Here is an 18,327-nt window from a genome sequence, read left to right on the forward strand (position 1 = left end):
CCAACTAATGCCTTGTTCCTCGACTACACTTCTGCTTAATCCCAAACTGTGACCACTTGTTACTGACCTTTGGCTTGTTTACTGACTATGCTTCTGCTTGACCCCTATCTGCTACTGGACCCCAGCTTGCTTACCTCCTGTTTGGGGCGAACCTTAGAACCGCAACCTGGTACTAACACACAGCAAAACCCATCTCCAACCCCCAAAATTGGCTCTCCAATTTTCCCAGAAGTCTGCCTAAGATACAAGTCAGATTTCCGGCATCCCCTGCAACAAAAATATCACTCCCAATAGGAACACGTCTAAAGGGATGCAAGCCCAGCAGATTTTATTAGTGTTCTGCAGCTGCACAGCTGATTAATAATTATGAAACCACTCCCATTAGACCCACTCAGCACAGGGGCAAATAGGAACACACAGGAATTTCTTCCCCAAAAAGGTAGGAATCTGCAACAAAGTTTGGTAAAATCCTTGTAATGTACATAGATCACCCAAAAGGGGAGTTACGCTTTAAGCCTTGTATACACCAGGGGCATTAACTTTTTCGGTCATGCTCTTTCGACAGAAGTTAGCCGTTTGGACCATCTAATACATACCTGACAGTTCTTGGGGGCGAACTTTAGGTCCTACTGTGCTGATGACGGCCCAGTCTGGCTCATAACCGGGGTCATACAGTTCTTCTTCTGCACGACATGCTGCACTGCCTGGAGATTCCTGTTAGTGAAATGTAAATAAAATTAAAAAAATAAGACCTATACCATAACCCCGATGCAATTTCAGAAAATGGCTTTCAAAAATCAGAGTACAAAAAGGTAAGCACTTAGTATAGCCAGCCATACATACTTTCAAATGTGTTCTAAAGCCACCACGGATGGAAGGAAAGAAAATCGTTGGATGCCCCTTTATATGTTGATAAGGGAATCCCTCCCACAGCACTATTGTGTTATACTAGCGGGTGGGCGCAGGGAGCTTTCCTGGCCAACAGAACACGATTACTGCCAGCGACTGTAAGCACCGGCAGTAATCGCATGGAAAATCTGATAGGCTGGTTGTACCCAAGTCAATTGCTGAATCGACTGGAGCACAATCAGCCTGCCCACAGATGGATTAAATCTCAGCCAGTCCCTGCTGGACCAGCCAAATTTCGATCCATGCATGATGGCCAGATTTATACTCCCCTGCAGTGGCCAGGGGCTGGTCTGTCTCCCCCAACCTTCTGCAGGCCAGGCCTTGACACTGAAGGCAAGTATAGAAGAGATATGCACAGGCTCCACCACAGGCCTGCATTTTATTACTACGGCCATTTTAGAAATTATGTGGTAGTACCAGGTATCTTACATCTGTGGGTAATCTAATGCTGACCACAGGCATATTTTTTCTTCTTTTTAGATTAGCTTAGGTTTTTCTATCAAATATATGCTTTAGAGATGCCACCTTTGCAATTTTATTTTATTTACTGCAAATTACAATTTTCTTTTCTGAAAATCCCACCAGCAGCAGCACTTCCTGTTGCAGGTTAGCAAAAGTAAGTTGATTCCTTGCAATGGTGCTATTCTGCCATGCGCAGGCAGCGGCATTGTTGTCATTCTGCCATGTGCAGGTAGAGGCACTGTTGTCATTCTGCCATGCACAGGCAGCGGCATTGTTGTCATTCTGCCATGCTTAGGTAGAGGCATTGTTAATCTGCCATGCGCAGGTAGAGGCATTGTTGTCATTCTGCCATGCGCAGGTAGAGGCATTGTTGTCATTCTGCCATGCGCAGGTAGAGGCATTGTTGTCATTCTGCCATGCGCAGGTAGAGGCATTGTTGTCATTCTGCCATGCGCAGGTAGAGGCATTGTTGTCATTCTGCCATGCGCAGGTAGAGGCATTGTTGTCATTCTGCCTTGCGCAGGTAGAGGCATTGTTGTCATTCTGCCATGCGCAGGTAGAGGCATTGTTGTCATTCTGCCTTGCGCAGGTAGCGGCATTGTTGTCAACCTATCATTTGCACCATTTTAGTTGGCTATAAGGCTTCCTTTTCAGGTCGGCAGTACAGATGTACAGACTTGACAGACAACCTAAGGGCCAACTAATGCGAATAACCAAGCAGTGACTTAATGGTGTCAGCCTGCAACAGTGCTGTTACTGGCAGGATCATCAACTAAGAAACGTTCAACAAATTGACAAAAAATATTTGCTTATGAGGAGGCATGATATAACATACTGAATAACAAGGACTCATGCACACTGGACGTTTTTAACATGGTCGTTAGGAGCCTCTGGCATTTTTTTCTGCCTGTAAAGACTCCTGCATGATAGTCTATGTGTCCAAGCACACATAGGCGTTCAGAGTTTAACGGCAGGAAAAAAAAAAACCCAAAGCCATAGCGCCCAGAAGCAATGAGATTTCGGCAGAAAAAATGCCTGTGTGTATGAATGCATCTAAATGAGCAGGAAAGGTAGTGCCTGGAAGTTAAAGCGTTTGTTACCCTAAAAAAAAAAAAAAAAGATCCTGTTCCCTTAAAGCATGTTATACCGCACAGTGCTTGTGCGGTTTCATTTGTCCCCCTGTAACACCTAAAAAACCTGGCTGATCCTGCCAGTTTCTGCCCTCCTCCCTACACTGACCACGGTGTATCAAGGCTGCTGAGCCCTGACACCATGGTCAGCGTATGTGTCTCCATCATCTGCAGCCCTGCACTGTCCTCTCTGTCCTCCTCTCCCCCTTCCCCTCCCTGCTCATCAGTGCCCACCCCCTTCCCTCCTGCTACTCTCATAATTATTTTAAAATGATCCTATCCCCTCTGTAATAGAACTCTAACTGCCCATGTGTCTGTGTTACACAAAAAATATGTGATCTGTACCTAATTCCGAGCGGCTCCTGGTGATCACGTGACCGATTGGCTCTCTCTCCCCTCTCCCAGAGGAGAGATCTGAGGAGTCAGCTGATCGCCAGGAGACGCTCGGATTTAGGTACAGATATGCATATTTTTTTCTATAACACAGACACAGGAGCACTTCGTGTTCTATTACAGAGGGAATTAGATCAATTTAAATAAAAGTGGCTTAACGACCACTTTAATTAATTTCAATGACTGGAATAAATTATTATTCTGGCCAATTAAACGAGCTAATGCTTAAGCGCTTGACACTAATAAATGCGCCTAAATGTGTTAAACGCATATACAAGTATCATGCTTTTTTTTTTTTTTGCTGCTGCCAGGACGACAGCTGTATAGGAGAGATGGTCATACATCTTGTGTGCATGAGGCCTTACTGTAGGATTTGCATGAACTTTAAAAAATATTTAAATCCAGCATTTCATATTCCCAATATGTGCCTGCTGTACTATGTACTCGTATGGGAAAGTCTCCTGTTCTCTTTCTATTGCTTCCTTTGTGTGCAATCCCTGGTGTTCTGGTCAGTTCCTCTGCTTTCCCATTAAAAACTGACCACACTAGGCATGAGAGCACAAGGCATGGTCAGTTCTCTAGCTGTGCTGGTAACCTAGCCTGCTCTCCTCCAATGATCAGACTTGTTCTGCTACGCCCACCTGCACAGCCATTCACTGGGAAGCTCAGTGTGCTGCTGTTTCTTCTCCCCCAGCTCTTACAGTGGGGAAAATATTTATTGGTTCCCCTGCAGACTTTGTGAGTTTGCCCACTAACAAAGAAATGAAGGGTCTATCATTTTTATCACAAGTGTATTTTAAATGATAGAGACAGAATATCAACCAAAAATCCAAAAAAAAAAAACACATATGATATAAATCTTATAAATTGAGTTGCAGTTCAGTAATGCCTCGTTTCCACTGAGCGGTACGGTTCGGTACGGTACGCAATTTTTGCCGTTTTCATTGTCAAAGGTTGTGAATGGTACCCTAATTCCGAACCGTACCGTACCACTTTTTTGGGACCCTTTAGTTGGGGTACCAAGCACATTAGTACCGTACCAACAAGGTGGAGCTACACTCTGCAGAACATTGATTGGTTGATTGGCCTATCACCACTCCTATCGTAAGTGACGTCGATCACTACTTTCCGGCTACACCACGTCTATAATGTAAGGGTACTGTTGGTGACGGAAAACGCAAGCCTGATCAAGGTGTACCGTTCTCGAACTGTACTGAACTGTACCAAACCGAACCGTACCGCTCAGTGGAAACGAGGCATAAGTAAAATAGGTATTTGATCCCCTACCAACCAGCAATAATTCTGGCTCCCACAGACTGGCTACACGTATGTGCACATGTGGTACACAGATTCGCCCTGTCAATTTAAGAAGGTACAGTACTCCTAATGACAACTCGTTATGTGTATAAAGACACCTGCCCACAGAATCTCTGTCTTCCATTTAAACCTCACCATGAGGCCCCTTTCACACATGCGGACCGTTCATTTCATCAGTTCTGTCACGCCAAAATGGATGAAGCATTCATCATCAGTTTTTCATCAGTGGTCATCAGTTTTCCTCAGTTTTTTTACATCCATTACCAATGCAAAAAACGGCTGAAAAACTGATCATTTGTCATTGTACAACTGTTTATCGTCTGATCCGGAAGAAAAATACAGCTTTGATCACTTAAAAAAAAAACAAATGATGACGGATGCGGATGTAAACTGATGTAAATGGCTAATCATCCATTTACATTCGTTTTTCCATAGAGATGCATTGATGTCTGTTTTTCATCCGTCAACAGATGAAAAACAGACAAACGGACAGCATGTGTGAAAGGGGCCTAATGGGCAAGACCAAAGAGCTGTTTAACCATCAATCGCCATTGGTCTGGAGTGTGACGGTATTCACCATCACTGGAATTTAAAGACAGATAAGTAATGGTTTGGATTGCTTCATATTTGCCAGCAATATCTCCATATAGAAATATTAAGATTTATTCCCATTTGCCATGAAATCTGTAATTCCTAAATGCTGTGTATATTACATATCTTTCAATGTCAGCAAGGTTTTCCTTTTGTTTGTGTATTGGGAATGTGGATTGCCCTGTCTCATTGTAAGTGCTAATGATCTCCCATTGTTCTGTGTCTGGCTATTGTGTACATTGATTGCCCCCTGGGGGCTTCTGTCTCCTTGCACATGGCAGTCCTTCTGGTCAAGCTATCTGACCAATCACTGCTGACTCATTTTCAATTCCTCATTTGCATGGCTAAGGAGGACCTGAAGGGGAACGGCAGGTACTTTACAATTGACCAATAGGAAAGCGGTTGTTGGGGACGGGATGTTCCAAATTCTGTATACAAGTCTTGTTCAATAAAGTTGTTTTGAGTTCCTTCACCTCAATCTAGAGTTCGGTCTCTTATTGGGGGAATCTGCTGCAAGGGATTGCTATGGTCTTCCATACTCCCTTAGAGAATCACTGAGCTCTTGTAGGAGCTTGTGTAAGAGCTTGTTTGTGCTGCACTCTCTGGGGAAAGAGAGGTTCACCCACAGGAACCTGGAGCCTTGTCGTACGTCCAGGGTGGGTAGGAGATGCCAAGACCCTAACCAAGCTGCGGCGGTTCGTGGAGTCTGAAGTGCTTACGGTGTCTGGTGGAGTGCTTGGAGCCCTCGGGAAGCACTAGGAGCATCTGTCAACGGAGGTACCTGCTCAGGGGTGCCCTGTTCCGTTACATGGAGCTCCATGCAAGTTTTCACCTCATGTGGTAAGGAAGATCATGAGAAAAGAGCGGGATCAGCCCAGAACTACATATAGGAGGAGCTTGTGAATTATCTCAAGGCAGTTGGGACCAGTCACCAAACAAACCATTGGTAACACAATACGCCGCCATGGACTGAAATCCTGCAGGCTCCCCTCCTCAAGACGGCTAACAAAGGATCATCTAAATGATTCAGTAGGATTGGGAGAAAGTGCTGAGGTCAGTTGAGACCAAAATTGTGCTCTTTGGCATGAACTCGTCTCGCCGTGTTTGGAGGAAGAATAATGCTATGACGCCAAGGACACCATCCCTACAATCAAGCACGGTGGTGGAAACATTATGCGTCGAGGCCGTTCTCTGCTAAAGGTACAGGCCGACTTTGCTGCATTGAGGGGCCAATGGATGGGGCCATGTATTGTAAAATCTGGAATGAGAACCTTCTTGCTTCAGCCAGAACACTGGATGCGTCGTGGATGGGTCTTCCAGAATGACAATGAATGACCCAAAACATACCGCCAAGACCGAAGAAGAAGCACATTGAAAGGAGTTGAAAAGGCAGGAAGGTTTTTTATTTGAATGCATTATATGCATTAGGATAAAAAGTCTTCTGTGTGTAGAATTCTCCCCAGCACCCCCTAATACTTACCTGTGCCCCCTCTCTATCCAGCACATCGCTCGGCCATCCGGGACTCTCCCTCCTGATTGGCTAAGATACAGCAGTGGCACCATTGGCTCCCACAGCTGTCAAAGTCAGTGAGCCAATCAGGAGAGAGAAGGGGCAGGGCAGAACTGCAGCTCCGTGTCTGAATGGACACACGGAGATGCAGCTCAGCTCGGGTGCCCTTATAGCAAGCTGCTTGCTGTGGAGGCACTCAATAGGAGGGAGAGGCCAGGAGCAGAAAAGAGGGAGCCGAGAAGAGGAGGATCTGGGCTGCTCTGTGCAAAACCAAATGCACAGAGGAGGAAAGAAGAATGTTTATTATAAAAAAAAAAAAAAAAAAAAACCTCACAAGACTTTAAAACCACTTTAAGGTCATGGAGTTAAATAGCGTCTAGACCAGGGGTGGGGAACCTATGGCCCCCAAAGCCATCTGATCCGGCCCTGCCATTGGGCTGCCTCCAGAGGGGAAGGGGAGGACCTCCTGATTACCTGATTACACACAGAGCGGGTTCCTCTGTTTACCCGGCGCAGCCGCTGTCATACAAAGTCACGCCTCCTACCTATGACCAGCACAGTATGCACCGCATACTAGCTCATTATGAAATACTTACCTTAGAAAGAGCCCCCGCTGTGCCACCCACTTACCTGTATGACGGGCGACATGTACAGTCGCCCGTCTTCCGGGATCATGGCATCCGGCCATCTGATTGGCCGGAGCCACGGTGACATCACTCCCGCACGGGAGCCGATGGTCACGGCACGGGGCTGTGAAGGAATGGCACCAGCGGCCGTTCCTTCAGAGCGCATGCGCCAGTGATATCACTGGCTGCATGTAAGGTAAATATCTCCTAAACGGTACATGTTTAGGAAATATTTACAGTACCTATAGGTAAGCCTTATCATAGGCTTACCTATAGGAACAAGTAACAGAGGAGGGTTTACTTCCTCTTTAAGAGCCGGTTCACACTACTCCGACTTGGGACACGACTTTTTTCCCCTTAAGTCGCCCCAAGTCTCTTGTCATCACAAATTCAATGTAAATGAATGAGAGCCATCTTAATATGCACTACTGAAGTCGATCCGACTTCAAAAAAGGTTCCTGTACTACTTCAAGGCTACCTCTATCCGACTTGTGCACATGGACTTCAATGAGAGTCGCCTCTAATTCGGATCCTTATCTATTTTCAAGCTACTTGTTATAAGACTTTCCAGGAAGAAGAAAAAGATTAGCCACAGACAAAGTCGGTATTCCCCACTAACAAAGTCGCCTATCATGTAAGTCTCTTCAAAGTAGTGCACAAGTCTCTTTCAAGTCTCTAAACAGTCTCTTTAAAGCCATCCTAAAAAGTCGCTCCTTCATGGGGCGACTTTCTGGTCGCGGTAGTGTGAACCGGCTCTAAGGATTTAGAGAAGATCTGTAAATAAGAGTGAACCAAAATCCCTCCAGAGATGTGTGCAAACCTGGTAACCAACTACAAGAAACGTCTTACCTGTGCTTGCCAACAAGGGTTTCTCCACCAAGTACTAAGTCATGTTTCACTTGGGGATCAAATAATTATTTTACTCACTGAACTGCAATTAAATTTATAACATTTGTTTTATGTGTTTTTTCTGGATTTTTGGTCGATATTCTGTCTCTATCATTTAAAATACCTCTATGATAAAAATGATAGACCCTTCATTTCTTTGTAAGTAGGCAAACTTACACAATCTGCAGGGGATCAAATAATCAATTTCCCCACTGTAGGCAGCTGAAAACAGAGGGAGTGGTATTTAGAATTTTTTTTACAACTATATAAAAATGTTAAAAAACATTGGGATAGAAAAAAGATGGGGCTTTACGGGCCAGTGGGAGTAGAAGGATCAGAAACAAAACCAATTGTAAAACCAAAAAATACATTTTATTGATATAAAGAGTAAAAAACAAGCATGGGCTACCATGCATATATACTGGTAACAGACTGACATACAATAATAAAATCAAACATGTAACGTCACTGGTAATATAGAAACATATCCCATAAAGGGATTATAGCCAAAACAAAGCCTGTATAAGGTGGAAGATGGGTCTCAAGCTGGATTCGGTCACGGAAGGTCCCCAGCAAGCCGACGCGTTTCGCTCAAGGCTTCCTCAGGGCCTGAGAGACCATAACAGACCGATGTTTCCTTCTTAGCAGTGACTTGTGTTAAGCGACAGGGCTGTAGCGATACAGAGGCTGTCCGGAAGATATTGCTTCCGTATTCACCATACAAAATCTATATAAACATCAAAGACATATTTCTTGCACTGGATCCGGTATATTGGGTCCCAACTGTGTCATCAAGGGCAGGGCTTCTGGGGATAGCTCCACTGTAGCCTCTTGGGGTAGGTTACCCCTCAAAAGGTGGATGTCCTCTCCCTGGTTTATTCGTCCTTATATGTGCAATCACCTCCAGATATAATAAATCTAGTATTTATATTGCAATAGTTTGAGCTGGGCGCAAAGCACCTTTCTCTATGCAGTTTATCGGAAGTATATCCCTAGCCTAAGGGTCCTTGATGGCGACAGAGTTGACCTCTCCTCAGTCTAAAGAGTGCTCCAGGCAGGAAAGGAGGCCTATATAAGCATATATTCCAATTAGGTGGACCAACGGTCCTGGGCTGCCCAAGCCCTCTGTATTTCGTACGCTCACCACCTGCCTATATAAAAATGTTTTGCCTTTCATTTCTATTTTAGTGCCGGTTCACACACATGCGATGCGGGAATCCTGCAAATCCACTGTGGCTTCCTGCATCGCATTCAACTCGCAGGCAGTTCACACTGCCATATGCAAATCGCTGGGGGTATTAATACAGAGTTAACGACACCCCCAGATCAGTTCGCATATCTCAGTGCGAACTGTCAGTTCGCACATGAATCGGATCGCATAGGTGTGAACACCCATGCGATCCGATTCTGGTGTGGACCCAAAAAAAGGGTCCTGTGCGAGTTGTGTCCGAATGTGATGCAAATTCAGCCATACAATCTGTATGGCTGAATTTGCATCGCACAGAAAATCGCTTGTGATTTGCAGAGCTGTGCGCTACAAATCACATGCGATGTCTGTCATCGCACATATGTGAACCGGGACTTAAACTAAATGGGTTCTTTTACATATACTTTAAGATCATCCCATATATTCAACAGTAATACATTTTCTTTGTATTTTTGATATAATGGTTTGTCTATTAGGGGCTACTGCAATTTGCACATTATGTGGCTTTGTTTTATTCTTTTAGGTCCGGGTCACACTTATGCGATGCGGGAAGGCTGCGAATTTGCAGCCTGTTCCCCCATCGCAAACGCACCCCTGGCAGTTCACACTGCCATATGCGATACGCTGGGGGTGTCAATGAAATAACGACACCCCCAGTTTGATCGCACATTGCAGTGTGATCTTTACAGTTCGCACAGGATCGGATCGCACAAGTGTGAACCACTGTGCGATCCGATCCTGATGCGGCTGAAAAAAAGGGTCCTGTGCGTCTTTGCTGCGGGTACAGTGCGAATTCAGCCATACAAAGTGTATGGATGAATTTGCACCGCACAGCCGATCGCATGTAATGAAGGAGCAGTGCGCTCTGATATTACATGCGATCGCCGCATCCACAAGAGTGTGAACCGTCACTTACAGAGTAAAGCCAAGCGTGTTCCATGTCCAACATGTCTGTGTTTTTTAACCGCTTCCCGACCTCCCACCGCAGTTATACTGTGGCAGGGCGGCCCTTCTGCGTGATATAGGTATGTCGGTCGCACGTTCCCGCCCCCACTCGTCAGTGGAGACTCCAATGCACGGGGCAGGCGGCTCCAATTGCCGCCTGACACCCACGATCGTTCCCCGCTGAGAGAGAACAACGTTCAGCTGTTGTAAACACAGCTGACCGTTCTTCTCTCTGGAATGATCACAGAGCGCCTGTGATTCTTCTATATAGGATCACAAGTCTCTATGATTATTTCACAAGCCCCTTCCCCATACAGTTAGAAACACGCCCCTAGGTACACATTTAACCCCTTGATCACTTACTGTGTTAACCCCTTCCCTGTCAGTGTTATTATTACAGTAACAGTGCATATTTTTAGCACTGATTACTGTAGTAATGTCACTGGTAACCCCAAAAGTGTCAGTCAGGGGTCCGATCTGTCCGCTGCAATGTCGCAGTCCCGCAAAAAAACTCAGATTGCGGCCATTACTATTAAAAAAAAAAAAAAACAACAATAAAAATGACCTAAATCTTTCCCGTAGTTAGTAGACGCGATAAATTTTGCACAAAACCAATCAAAATACGCTTATTGTGGGTTTCTTTTACCAAAAATATGTAGCAGAAAACAAATTGGCCTAAAATGTTAAAAAATTTAGATTTTTTTATTTTTTTTTTGGGAATGTTATATAGCAGAAAGTGAAAAATATTGTTTTTTTTTTTTTTTTAGAATCGTTGCTTTTTTTGTTTATAGCGCAAAAAATAAAAAATTGCACGGGTGATCAAATACCACCAAAAGAAAGCTCTATTTGTGGGGAAAAAAAGGACATCAATTTTATTTGGGTACAGCGTCACACGACTGTGCAATTGTCTGTTAAAATAACGCAGTGCCGAATCACAAAATAGAGCCTGGTCATTAAGGGGGCAAATCCTTCCGGTCCAGAAGTGGTTAAATGCAGGCCTCTGCGCACAGAGTGAATGAGTCCAAATAATCTTTCTATTATAATTGCCTTTCTTGATTTCTAGGTGTTCATTCACGCCATCTGCAGTGACCTGCATTTTTCCACACTGGATATACGCAAATCACCACTAGGGCACATAGACAACAATTGTTCTCTATGTGCCTGTTTGCACCATAATGGTGGTGTGATGTGCAGAGAACTGCTGTGCAGAACAATGTATCATGTCTGCTGCTGTGCAGTCACATGAATGAAGGGTCATTATGTGACACTTCAAATAAACTTTGAAAAAAAAAAAAAAGCAGCGTGATGCGCACAAAACACATATTGCGCAGCTCCCAATACAATGTTAGTCTGCACAGTCAAGCATTGCCTAAAATGCGGAGGGGAAATTTCTCTGTGAATTATTAGGTTTGGGTGGAAGACAGCACTGGACTGATTCCATTGGAGGCTGCCTAGCGGCAGGTTACTGTATAGGTTTGGGTGAAAGACAGCACTGGACTGATGCCGTTAGAGGCTGCCTAGTGGCAGGTTACTGCATAGAGGGAATTGCTTCCAATGGGTTGTATCCCAATTGTAGGTGGTAGATGATAGACTCCGCTGGGGTCTAGGGCTGCTACTTTTCTGATAACAATGGAGGCGTTACTGCAGGGAACTCTTGGGTGAATGGAGAGAAGTGCCCGATTCCAAAAAAGTCTCACTTGATGAAATTGTATAGTTGTTTATTGAAGATAAAAGTAAAGTAGTAGAGCCAACGCGTTTCGGGAGAATTGCCTCCCCCCTTCTTCAGGGCTGTATATTTCTTGGAGGGGGGGGGGTTAGACTCTGAGAGGGCTAAATATATTCAATCAATCAGTGACTCTACAGTGACAACACTGGAATACTGCAGAGTCGCTGATCGAATATATTTATCCCTATCAGAGTCTAACCACCCTCCAAGAAACACAGCCCTGAAGAAGGGGAGGCAATTTCCCCAAAACACTGTGTATTATTAGGAATGAGGTCAGCATAAGAAAAGTATGACTTTACCTTTTTAGAGAAGTGAATTTGTGCGGTGTCTCCATCTTCTTCCACAGGGATCCACTGAAGCAGAACATCTGATGGCTGAAAAGAGAGATCCAGCATTATCCTCTGTCCCTAGTAAACAGCAACTTAGGAAAAATATTTCAGTAAAATGATATTGCTATCCAGAAAGTATTACAATCATGCTAGAGCCAGAATAATAAACCCCAAACCAAAATTGTAATATATTATGGCTGATCAATCATCAGATTTGGTGGCTGCATTCGTTTTTTTTATTATTTATTTATTTTTTTGGGGGCTTTTTTTCCTCTGTTTTCACCTGAAGATCTGGCCAGTAACACACCTCCTGTATTTAAGTGCCTCCACTCTGGATAAGAGAGCACAGGGGCACTTTAGCACCGTAGCATTATCAGTCTGGAGGGGGGGGGGTGTTAGATGTGCTAGGAAATTTAGATTTGCTAACAAACTAAAGCGCAAAGTTACAGCAAACCATTTTTTTCTTTTTAGAATAAGCCCCCGTTCACACTAGGGCGACCTGTGAGGCGACCTGGTCGCCTCACAGGTCGCCGCAGGTCGCCTTCCATAGGGAAGCTGCGGACCCGTTCTAATAGGAGCGACACAAGTCACTCCGACTTAGAAAAAGGGTCCGGAGCTTCTTTGGGGCGACCCGGAGGCGACCGCCATAGACTTCAATGTTATGAAGTCCGTGGCGGCCGCTCCGAGGTCGCGGCGCAATGCTCGCACCGCGACCTCGGAGGTCGCCACCCGAAGTCGGATCGCCCCTGTGTGAACGGGGGCTAAAGGTTTTGCCTAAATAAAAAAATAAATAAAAAAGAGATCATTGTAAGCACCTCTGCCAGTGTTAAATGGCTTGGCTCATCTATGTAACTATTAATAAAAAAAACGTCGCTTGGATAGTGTAAGGAAAACAAAAACGCAGCTGCTGTTCACCCAAAAGGGAAAATGGACTAAAAAAATATTAACAGCGCTTGCTAAATAACTGTGTAAATAATAAATACAAAAAGTGACTAAAGTGAAATAAAGTGCTAAATGCATGAAATCCACATAAGAATATATGTGCAAAAATGCAATACGTGTATATCAATTCATCAGTAATGCAGTCATTAAATAAAAAAGTCCATAACAATGTCAAACAACACATGCTCAAACTGTGCTTGTGTTCCTTTAAAGCGGTAGTATACCTATAATAAAGCTTACCTGTAGGTACAATTAATATCTCCTAAACCTGCACAGTTTAGGATATATTCACCCTGCATGCAGCCGCTGACACCAGCGGCGCATGCGCTCTGAAGGTACGGCTGACCTTCAGAGCATGCTAGCCGGAAAGTGAACTCCCGTGCGCATGCACGGGAGCAACGTCATCGCGGCTCTGGCCACTCACAGCACCAGAGCCGCCGAACCCAAAAGGTAGGTATTTTATAATGTGCTAGTATGCGATGCATACTAGCACATTATGCCATTGTCTTGCAGGGTTTTTTTTTTTTTGTATGGGGATACTACCGCTGTAATTTCTTGAAAAAAGTGCTCATCAATGCCAAGGTGCCACACTCCCCTCTTGCACCCCTACTCACCAAAAATAAAGACCCTCTTTGGGTCGAAGGTAGCTTTAGGGGGGAGTATAAGATCCTGGGTACCATCCAGAAAAAAACGCTCCCTTCAGATGACAAATGGTATTTTCTTGACAGCCTCAGCCCAATTAGAATAAAGGAATCATAGTGAAGTACTGCATAAAATTAGTTTAATATTAATATTACAAAGTAGGCAAATATACTCACAAACGAGCACTTATGAGCACTTTCTCCAGAAATTAAAGGAACACAAGCACAGTTTGAGCACTTTTGTACGTGTTATTGGACATGGTTATGGACTTTTCTATTTAATTATTGCATCATTAATAAATTGATATACACGTATTGCATTTTTGCACTTTTCGATATACATTTTTGCTCATATATTCTTATGTGGATTTCATGCATTTAGCACTTTATTTCACTTTAGTCCCTTTGTATTTATTATTTACACAGTTTTTTAGCAATCGCTGTTAGGCCCCTTTCACACGGGCTTTCTGATCCGATCCGCCTGTCAGTTTTTCAGGAGGACCGGATCGGATGCTCAATGCATCCCTATGGAGCAGCGGATGTCAGCGGAGACATCTCCGCTGACATCCGCTGCTATCCAATCCGATCCTGTCTGTGAAATCCAGGCGGATGGAAACCCTATTTTCTATCCGTCTGGAGGATCGGATCGGATGAGAACAGACAGGTGGTCCCTTTTCATCCGATCTCCCATATAGGAGACCGGGGATCTGACAGCTCCGTCTCTGCACACAGAGCGGAGATGGAGCTGTCATCCGCCTGCTCAGTGGGGATCGGCGGATCGATCCCCCCGCTGAAAAGAACAGACTCCATTGGGCGCACCGCCCGTGTGAAAGGACCCTTAATATTTTTTTTCGTTCATCTATGTAACGGATACATTCTGCTGGAAAGATTGTTCTTTTAAAAAACAAGAAATACTGTCTGGATCACCAGATGACAATAGAAGAAAGCACCTAAATATAGCGTTCCTACTTTTCCCCATTGACACTTCCCAACCCAAAGAGAAGAGGACCGGTCATAACTGGGTTTCATGCAAGCTCCCGATTATGATGCAATAGTTCTGTAAACTAGGCCCGTGACCCCCTTTTTAATGATTTTTTTTTTTTTCTTTACACAAAGCCTATAAACCAACCTGGGTGGTTGCTATTTTTACTTTGCCTAAATTATTACAAATATTCAGGCCTGAGCTGGCCATACACACACGTAAAAAAAAAAAAAAAAAAAAAAAAAAAAAAAACTTACAGATTCCTCCATTCACACTAAGCACCAAGATGAATCTTCCATTGTGGCTACTGTATTCTGATGGCCAGCTCCAATGGCTATCGGAATGGCCAAACAGAGGCTGCGTCTGATTGGAGGCAGCCACCGTTAAGCCAACAATTTTACACTCGGCTCCATCAATTTGTTATTGAAGGATGTCCGGCGGGCTTTGTGGGTGCCAAGAGGGCCACCCACAAAGCCAGTTTTGACTGGTTCATCAGAAGGGAGTCTAGCCAGATTTACTTGTCAAAAATGTAGAATTTACCCACCCTGCGCTCACATTGCAAGGGTTAACTGCTCATTTCGTTTAGGGGAAAGTAAAAGCACTTTTACCTACCCGATCCTCTTCTCCTCTAGCCAACGGCGCTCCCCTACACTCCAGGGTGGAATGTCCCTCAGCGCCCTCATGTTCAATGCACGGATATGAACTTTGCAGCGGTCTTGATGACATCAGATCCTTAGACTGCTGGAGTGTGGAGGAGAAGACGCTGCAGGGACTGGTCTAGCAGAACAGAACTACTATTTCATGTTTCCCAGACCTAAATCAGCAGTTAACCCTTACAGTGCAGGCGCAGACCCCACTGCAAGGGAGAATTTTCAAGGTTCCTGGAGTTCAGACTTAAATGCTAGTTATATTACTGAACTGGGGGGTTATTAATGCGTCCACTGACATCAATGCTTTGGGTTATTAATGCGTCCACTGACATCAATGCTGGGGGTTATTAATGCATCCACTGACATCAATTCTTTGGGTTATTAATGCGTCCACTGACATCAATGCTGGGGGTTATTAATGCATCCACTGACATCAATGCTGGGGGTTATTAATGCATCCACTGACATCAATGCTGGGGGTTATTAATGCATCCACTGACATCAATGCTTTGGGTTATTAATGCGTCCACTGACATCAATGCTGGGGGTTATTAATGCGTCCATTGACATCAATGCTGGGGGTTATCAATGCGTCCACTGACATCAATGCTGGGGGTTATTAATGCGTCCACTGACATCAATGCTGGGGGTTATCAATGCGTCCACTGACATCAATGCTGGGGGTTATTAATGCGTCCACTGACATCAATGCTGGGGGTTATTAATGCATCCACTGACATCAATGCTGGGGGTTATTAATGCGTCCACTGACATCAATGCTGGGGGTTATTAATGTGTCCACTGACACCAATGCTGGGGGGTTATTAATGCGTCAACTGACATCAATGCTGGGGGTTATCAATGCGTCCACTGACATCAATGCTGGGGGTTATTAATGCGTCCACTGACATCAATGCTGGGAGTTATTAATGTATCCACTGACATCAATGCTGGGGGTTTTCAATGCGTCCACTGACATCAATGCTGGGGGTTATTAATGCGTCCACTGACATCAATGCTGGGGGTTATCAATGCGTCCACTGACATCAATGCTGGGGGTTATTAATGCGTCCACTGACATCAATGCTGGGGGTTATTAATGCGTCCACTGACATCAATGCTTTGGGTTATTAATGCGTCCACTGACATCAATGCTGGGAGTTATTATAGTGTCCGATAACCCGCTGACATTAATGCTGGGGATAATTCTTGTGTCCAGGAAGGGGGGGGGGGGGAGCAATTTGCCATCTTCGCCCTGGGCACCGACTGACCTGGTCCCTTGTCCCACCACTGCATATACATACAGTCCAACTCCAACAAGGACAAGGAGCAACTTATTAAAGCAGAAAATGATTTTTATTCTAACAGTATCTCTCTACATGACAAGTTGAACCATACATGGGTGTGAAAAATAAAATGCATATAGAGGACTTCCGGTTCCGGCGCCACATGAGGAAGGAGTGAAGGGCAGCGGCTCCGGCATAATCGGCATATAAAGACGTAACTATACCGCTCAAATCGCCTCGGCGACCAGCCCCAACCACCCCTAGAGGATCCGCTATCACTGCCCGTATGAATGGACCGCTTTGTGGTCCACACCGGGACCGGAGCCGCCACTCAGCCGCGCCAGGACATCTCACAGCAGAGAGCGCCCTCCTCCCCAGGCATCATGGCCGCTGCTGAGCCCATGGATGGCGCGGTCTCCCCCTCCTTGCCGGCTCCTCTTCCTGACACTCCGGAGGATGCACAATGCCACAAGATGGCTCAGGCAGTAGCAGCACTCCTGTCTCCCACTATAGCGGAGGCTGTGGAGAAGGCGGTGGCAGCGGGCATTACACAGCTCCGCATGGACATTGCGGATCATGCCAAACGCCTCACAGAGGTGGAGCACAGGGTCTCTGACATTGAGGATGAGCTCCAATCGTCCTTCACCAAGGAAGCCAAACTTGCTCAAACTCAACATTATATCCTTGACAAGCTGGATGACCTTGAGAACAGGTCAAGAAGGAATAACCTTAGAATAATCGGGCTGCCAGAATCCGTTAACACCGGCATGCTTACAGAGGTATGTGCCACTCAGATCCCGCGCGCTCTGGGCATTACCGCCAACTGCACGATAGAACGGGCACACCGTTTGGGTGCCCCCTCTAATGACCCCCCGCCCGGTTATCGTAAGATACCTCAACTACTCGGACAGACTGGCTATCCTTAAATCTTTCAAGAATGCAAAGTCACTTATTCTGGATGGTCATAAGCTACTGTTATTTGCCGACTACTCCCAAGAAGTCGCCCGTCGGCGCAAAGCTTTCCAGCCTTCCTGCAACGCATTGTTTCACAAAGGCATAAAATTCACGCTGGCTTACCCCGCAATTCTGCGGTTCACTGACCCGCATGGAGAAGCGTTATCGTTCTCCCATCCCGATGAGGCGGCTGATTACATCAAATCTCACCTGCATCTCAACTTGGACACCCCTGCTGCTCCCTCCCTATCCCCCTCCGCAAATGACCTCCTGGGCCCCGGCAGAAACTCGCCTAAAAGACCCCGTGTGTCATACAATTCCCGCCAGGGCAGACCGCACTGAAATGCGCCTACGGTTTGTATCATGTTCTAACTTACCAATTGGGTTTGCTATCAGGGGCCCTGCTCAGTTCTAACAGGTCTGGTATTTTTTTATATTGTACTGTTTGTTCCTGCTTTTGATCTCAGTGATCGTTAGCAAGCCGCTGATGCCTGACATGTTCCTGTCACTTTGCTCACTGGTTTGCTCTCGACTTGTCGTGATGCTTTAATCTATGTTTTTTCTCTGTTTCCCCAGCCTTATCGGAGCACTGGTCCTCTCGCTATGGGTGAAGGGTTTCCGTTTATTAGTGTCCTCCGAGTGTGTTTTTTTTTTCTTTTTCCTGGGAGCGACTATACCATTTCTCCGATGGCGAGTGGAACCAGCCTCAACGCCGGTAACGCTGCGGGCTATGTGAGTCTCATGTGGAAAAAAGAGAAGTCAATGCTTATACTCTTGTGTGTTATGATTTAATACTATTCACTATGTTATTGCTGGTTTACCCCTGTTTCAGCTTCTTT

At 45.2% G+C, this 18,327-nt stretch overlaps 1 protein-coding gene across 2 annotated transcripts in view; it reads right to left on the minus strand.

The window, feature by feature from the left end:
- TBC1D17 (TBC1 domain family member 17) overlaps nt 1–18,327 on the minus strand; it is a 149,896-nt gene that overhangs the window by 78,254 nt on the left and 53,315 nt on the right. For both annotated transcript variants that reach the window (XM_082273566.1, XM_082273565.1), the window contains exons 3-4: nt 12,004–12,078; nt 597–714 (exon numbers count right to left, since the gene is read on the minus strand). In XM_082273566.1, the coding sequence (XP_082129692.1) occupies nt 597–714; nt 12,004–12,078 (193 nt within the window). The remainder of the gene's footprint in view (nt 1–596; nt 715–12,003; nt 12,079–18,327) is intronic.

This window comes from Pelophylax lessonae (genome assembly GCF_965119305.1).
Source record: "Pelophylax lessonae genome assembly, chromosome: 12".
Taxonomy (NCBI): Eukaryota; Metazoa; Chordata; class Amphibia; order Anura; family Ranidae; genus Pelophylax; species Pelophylax lessonae.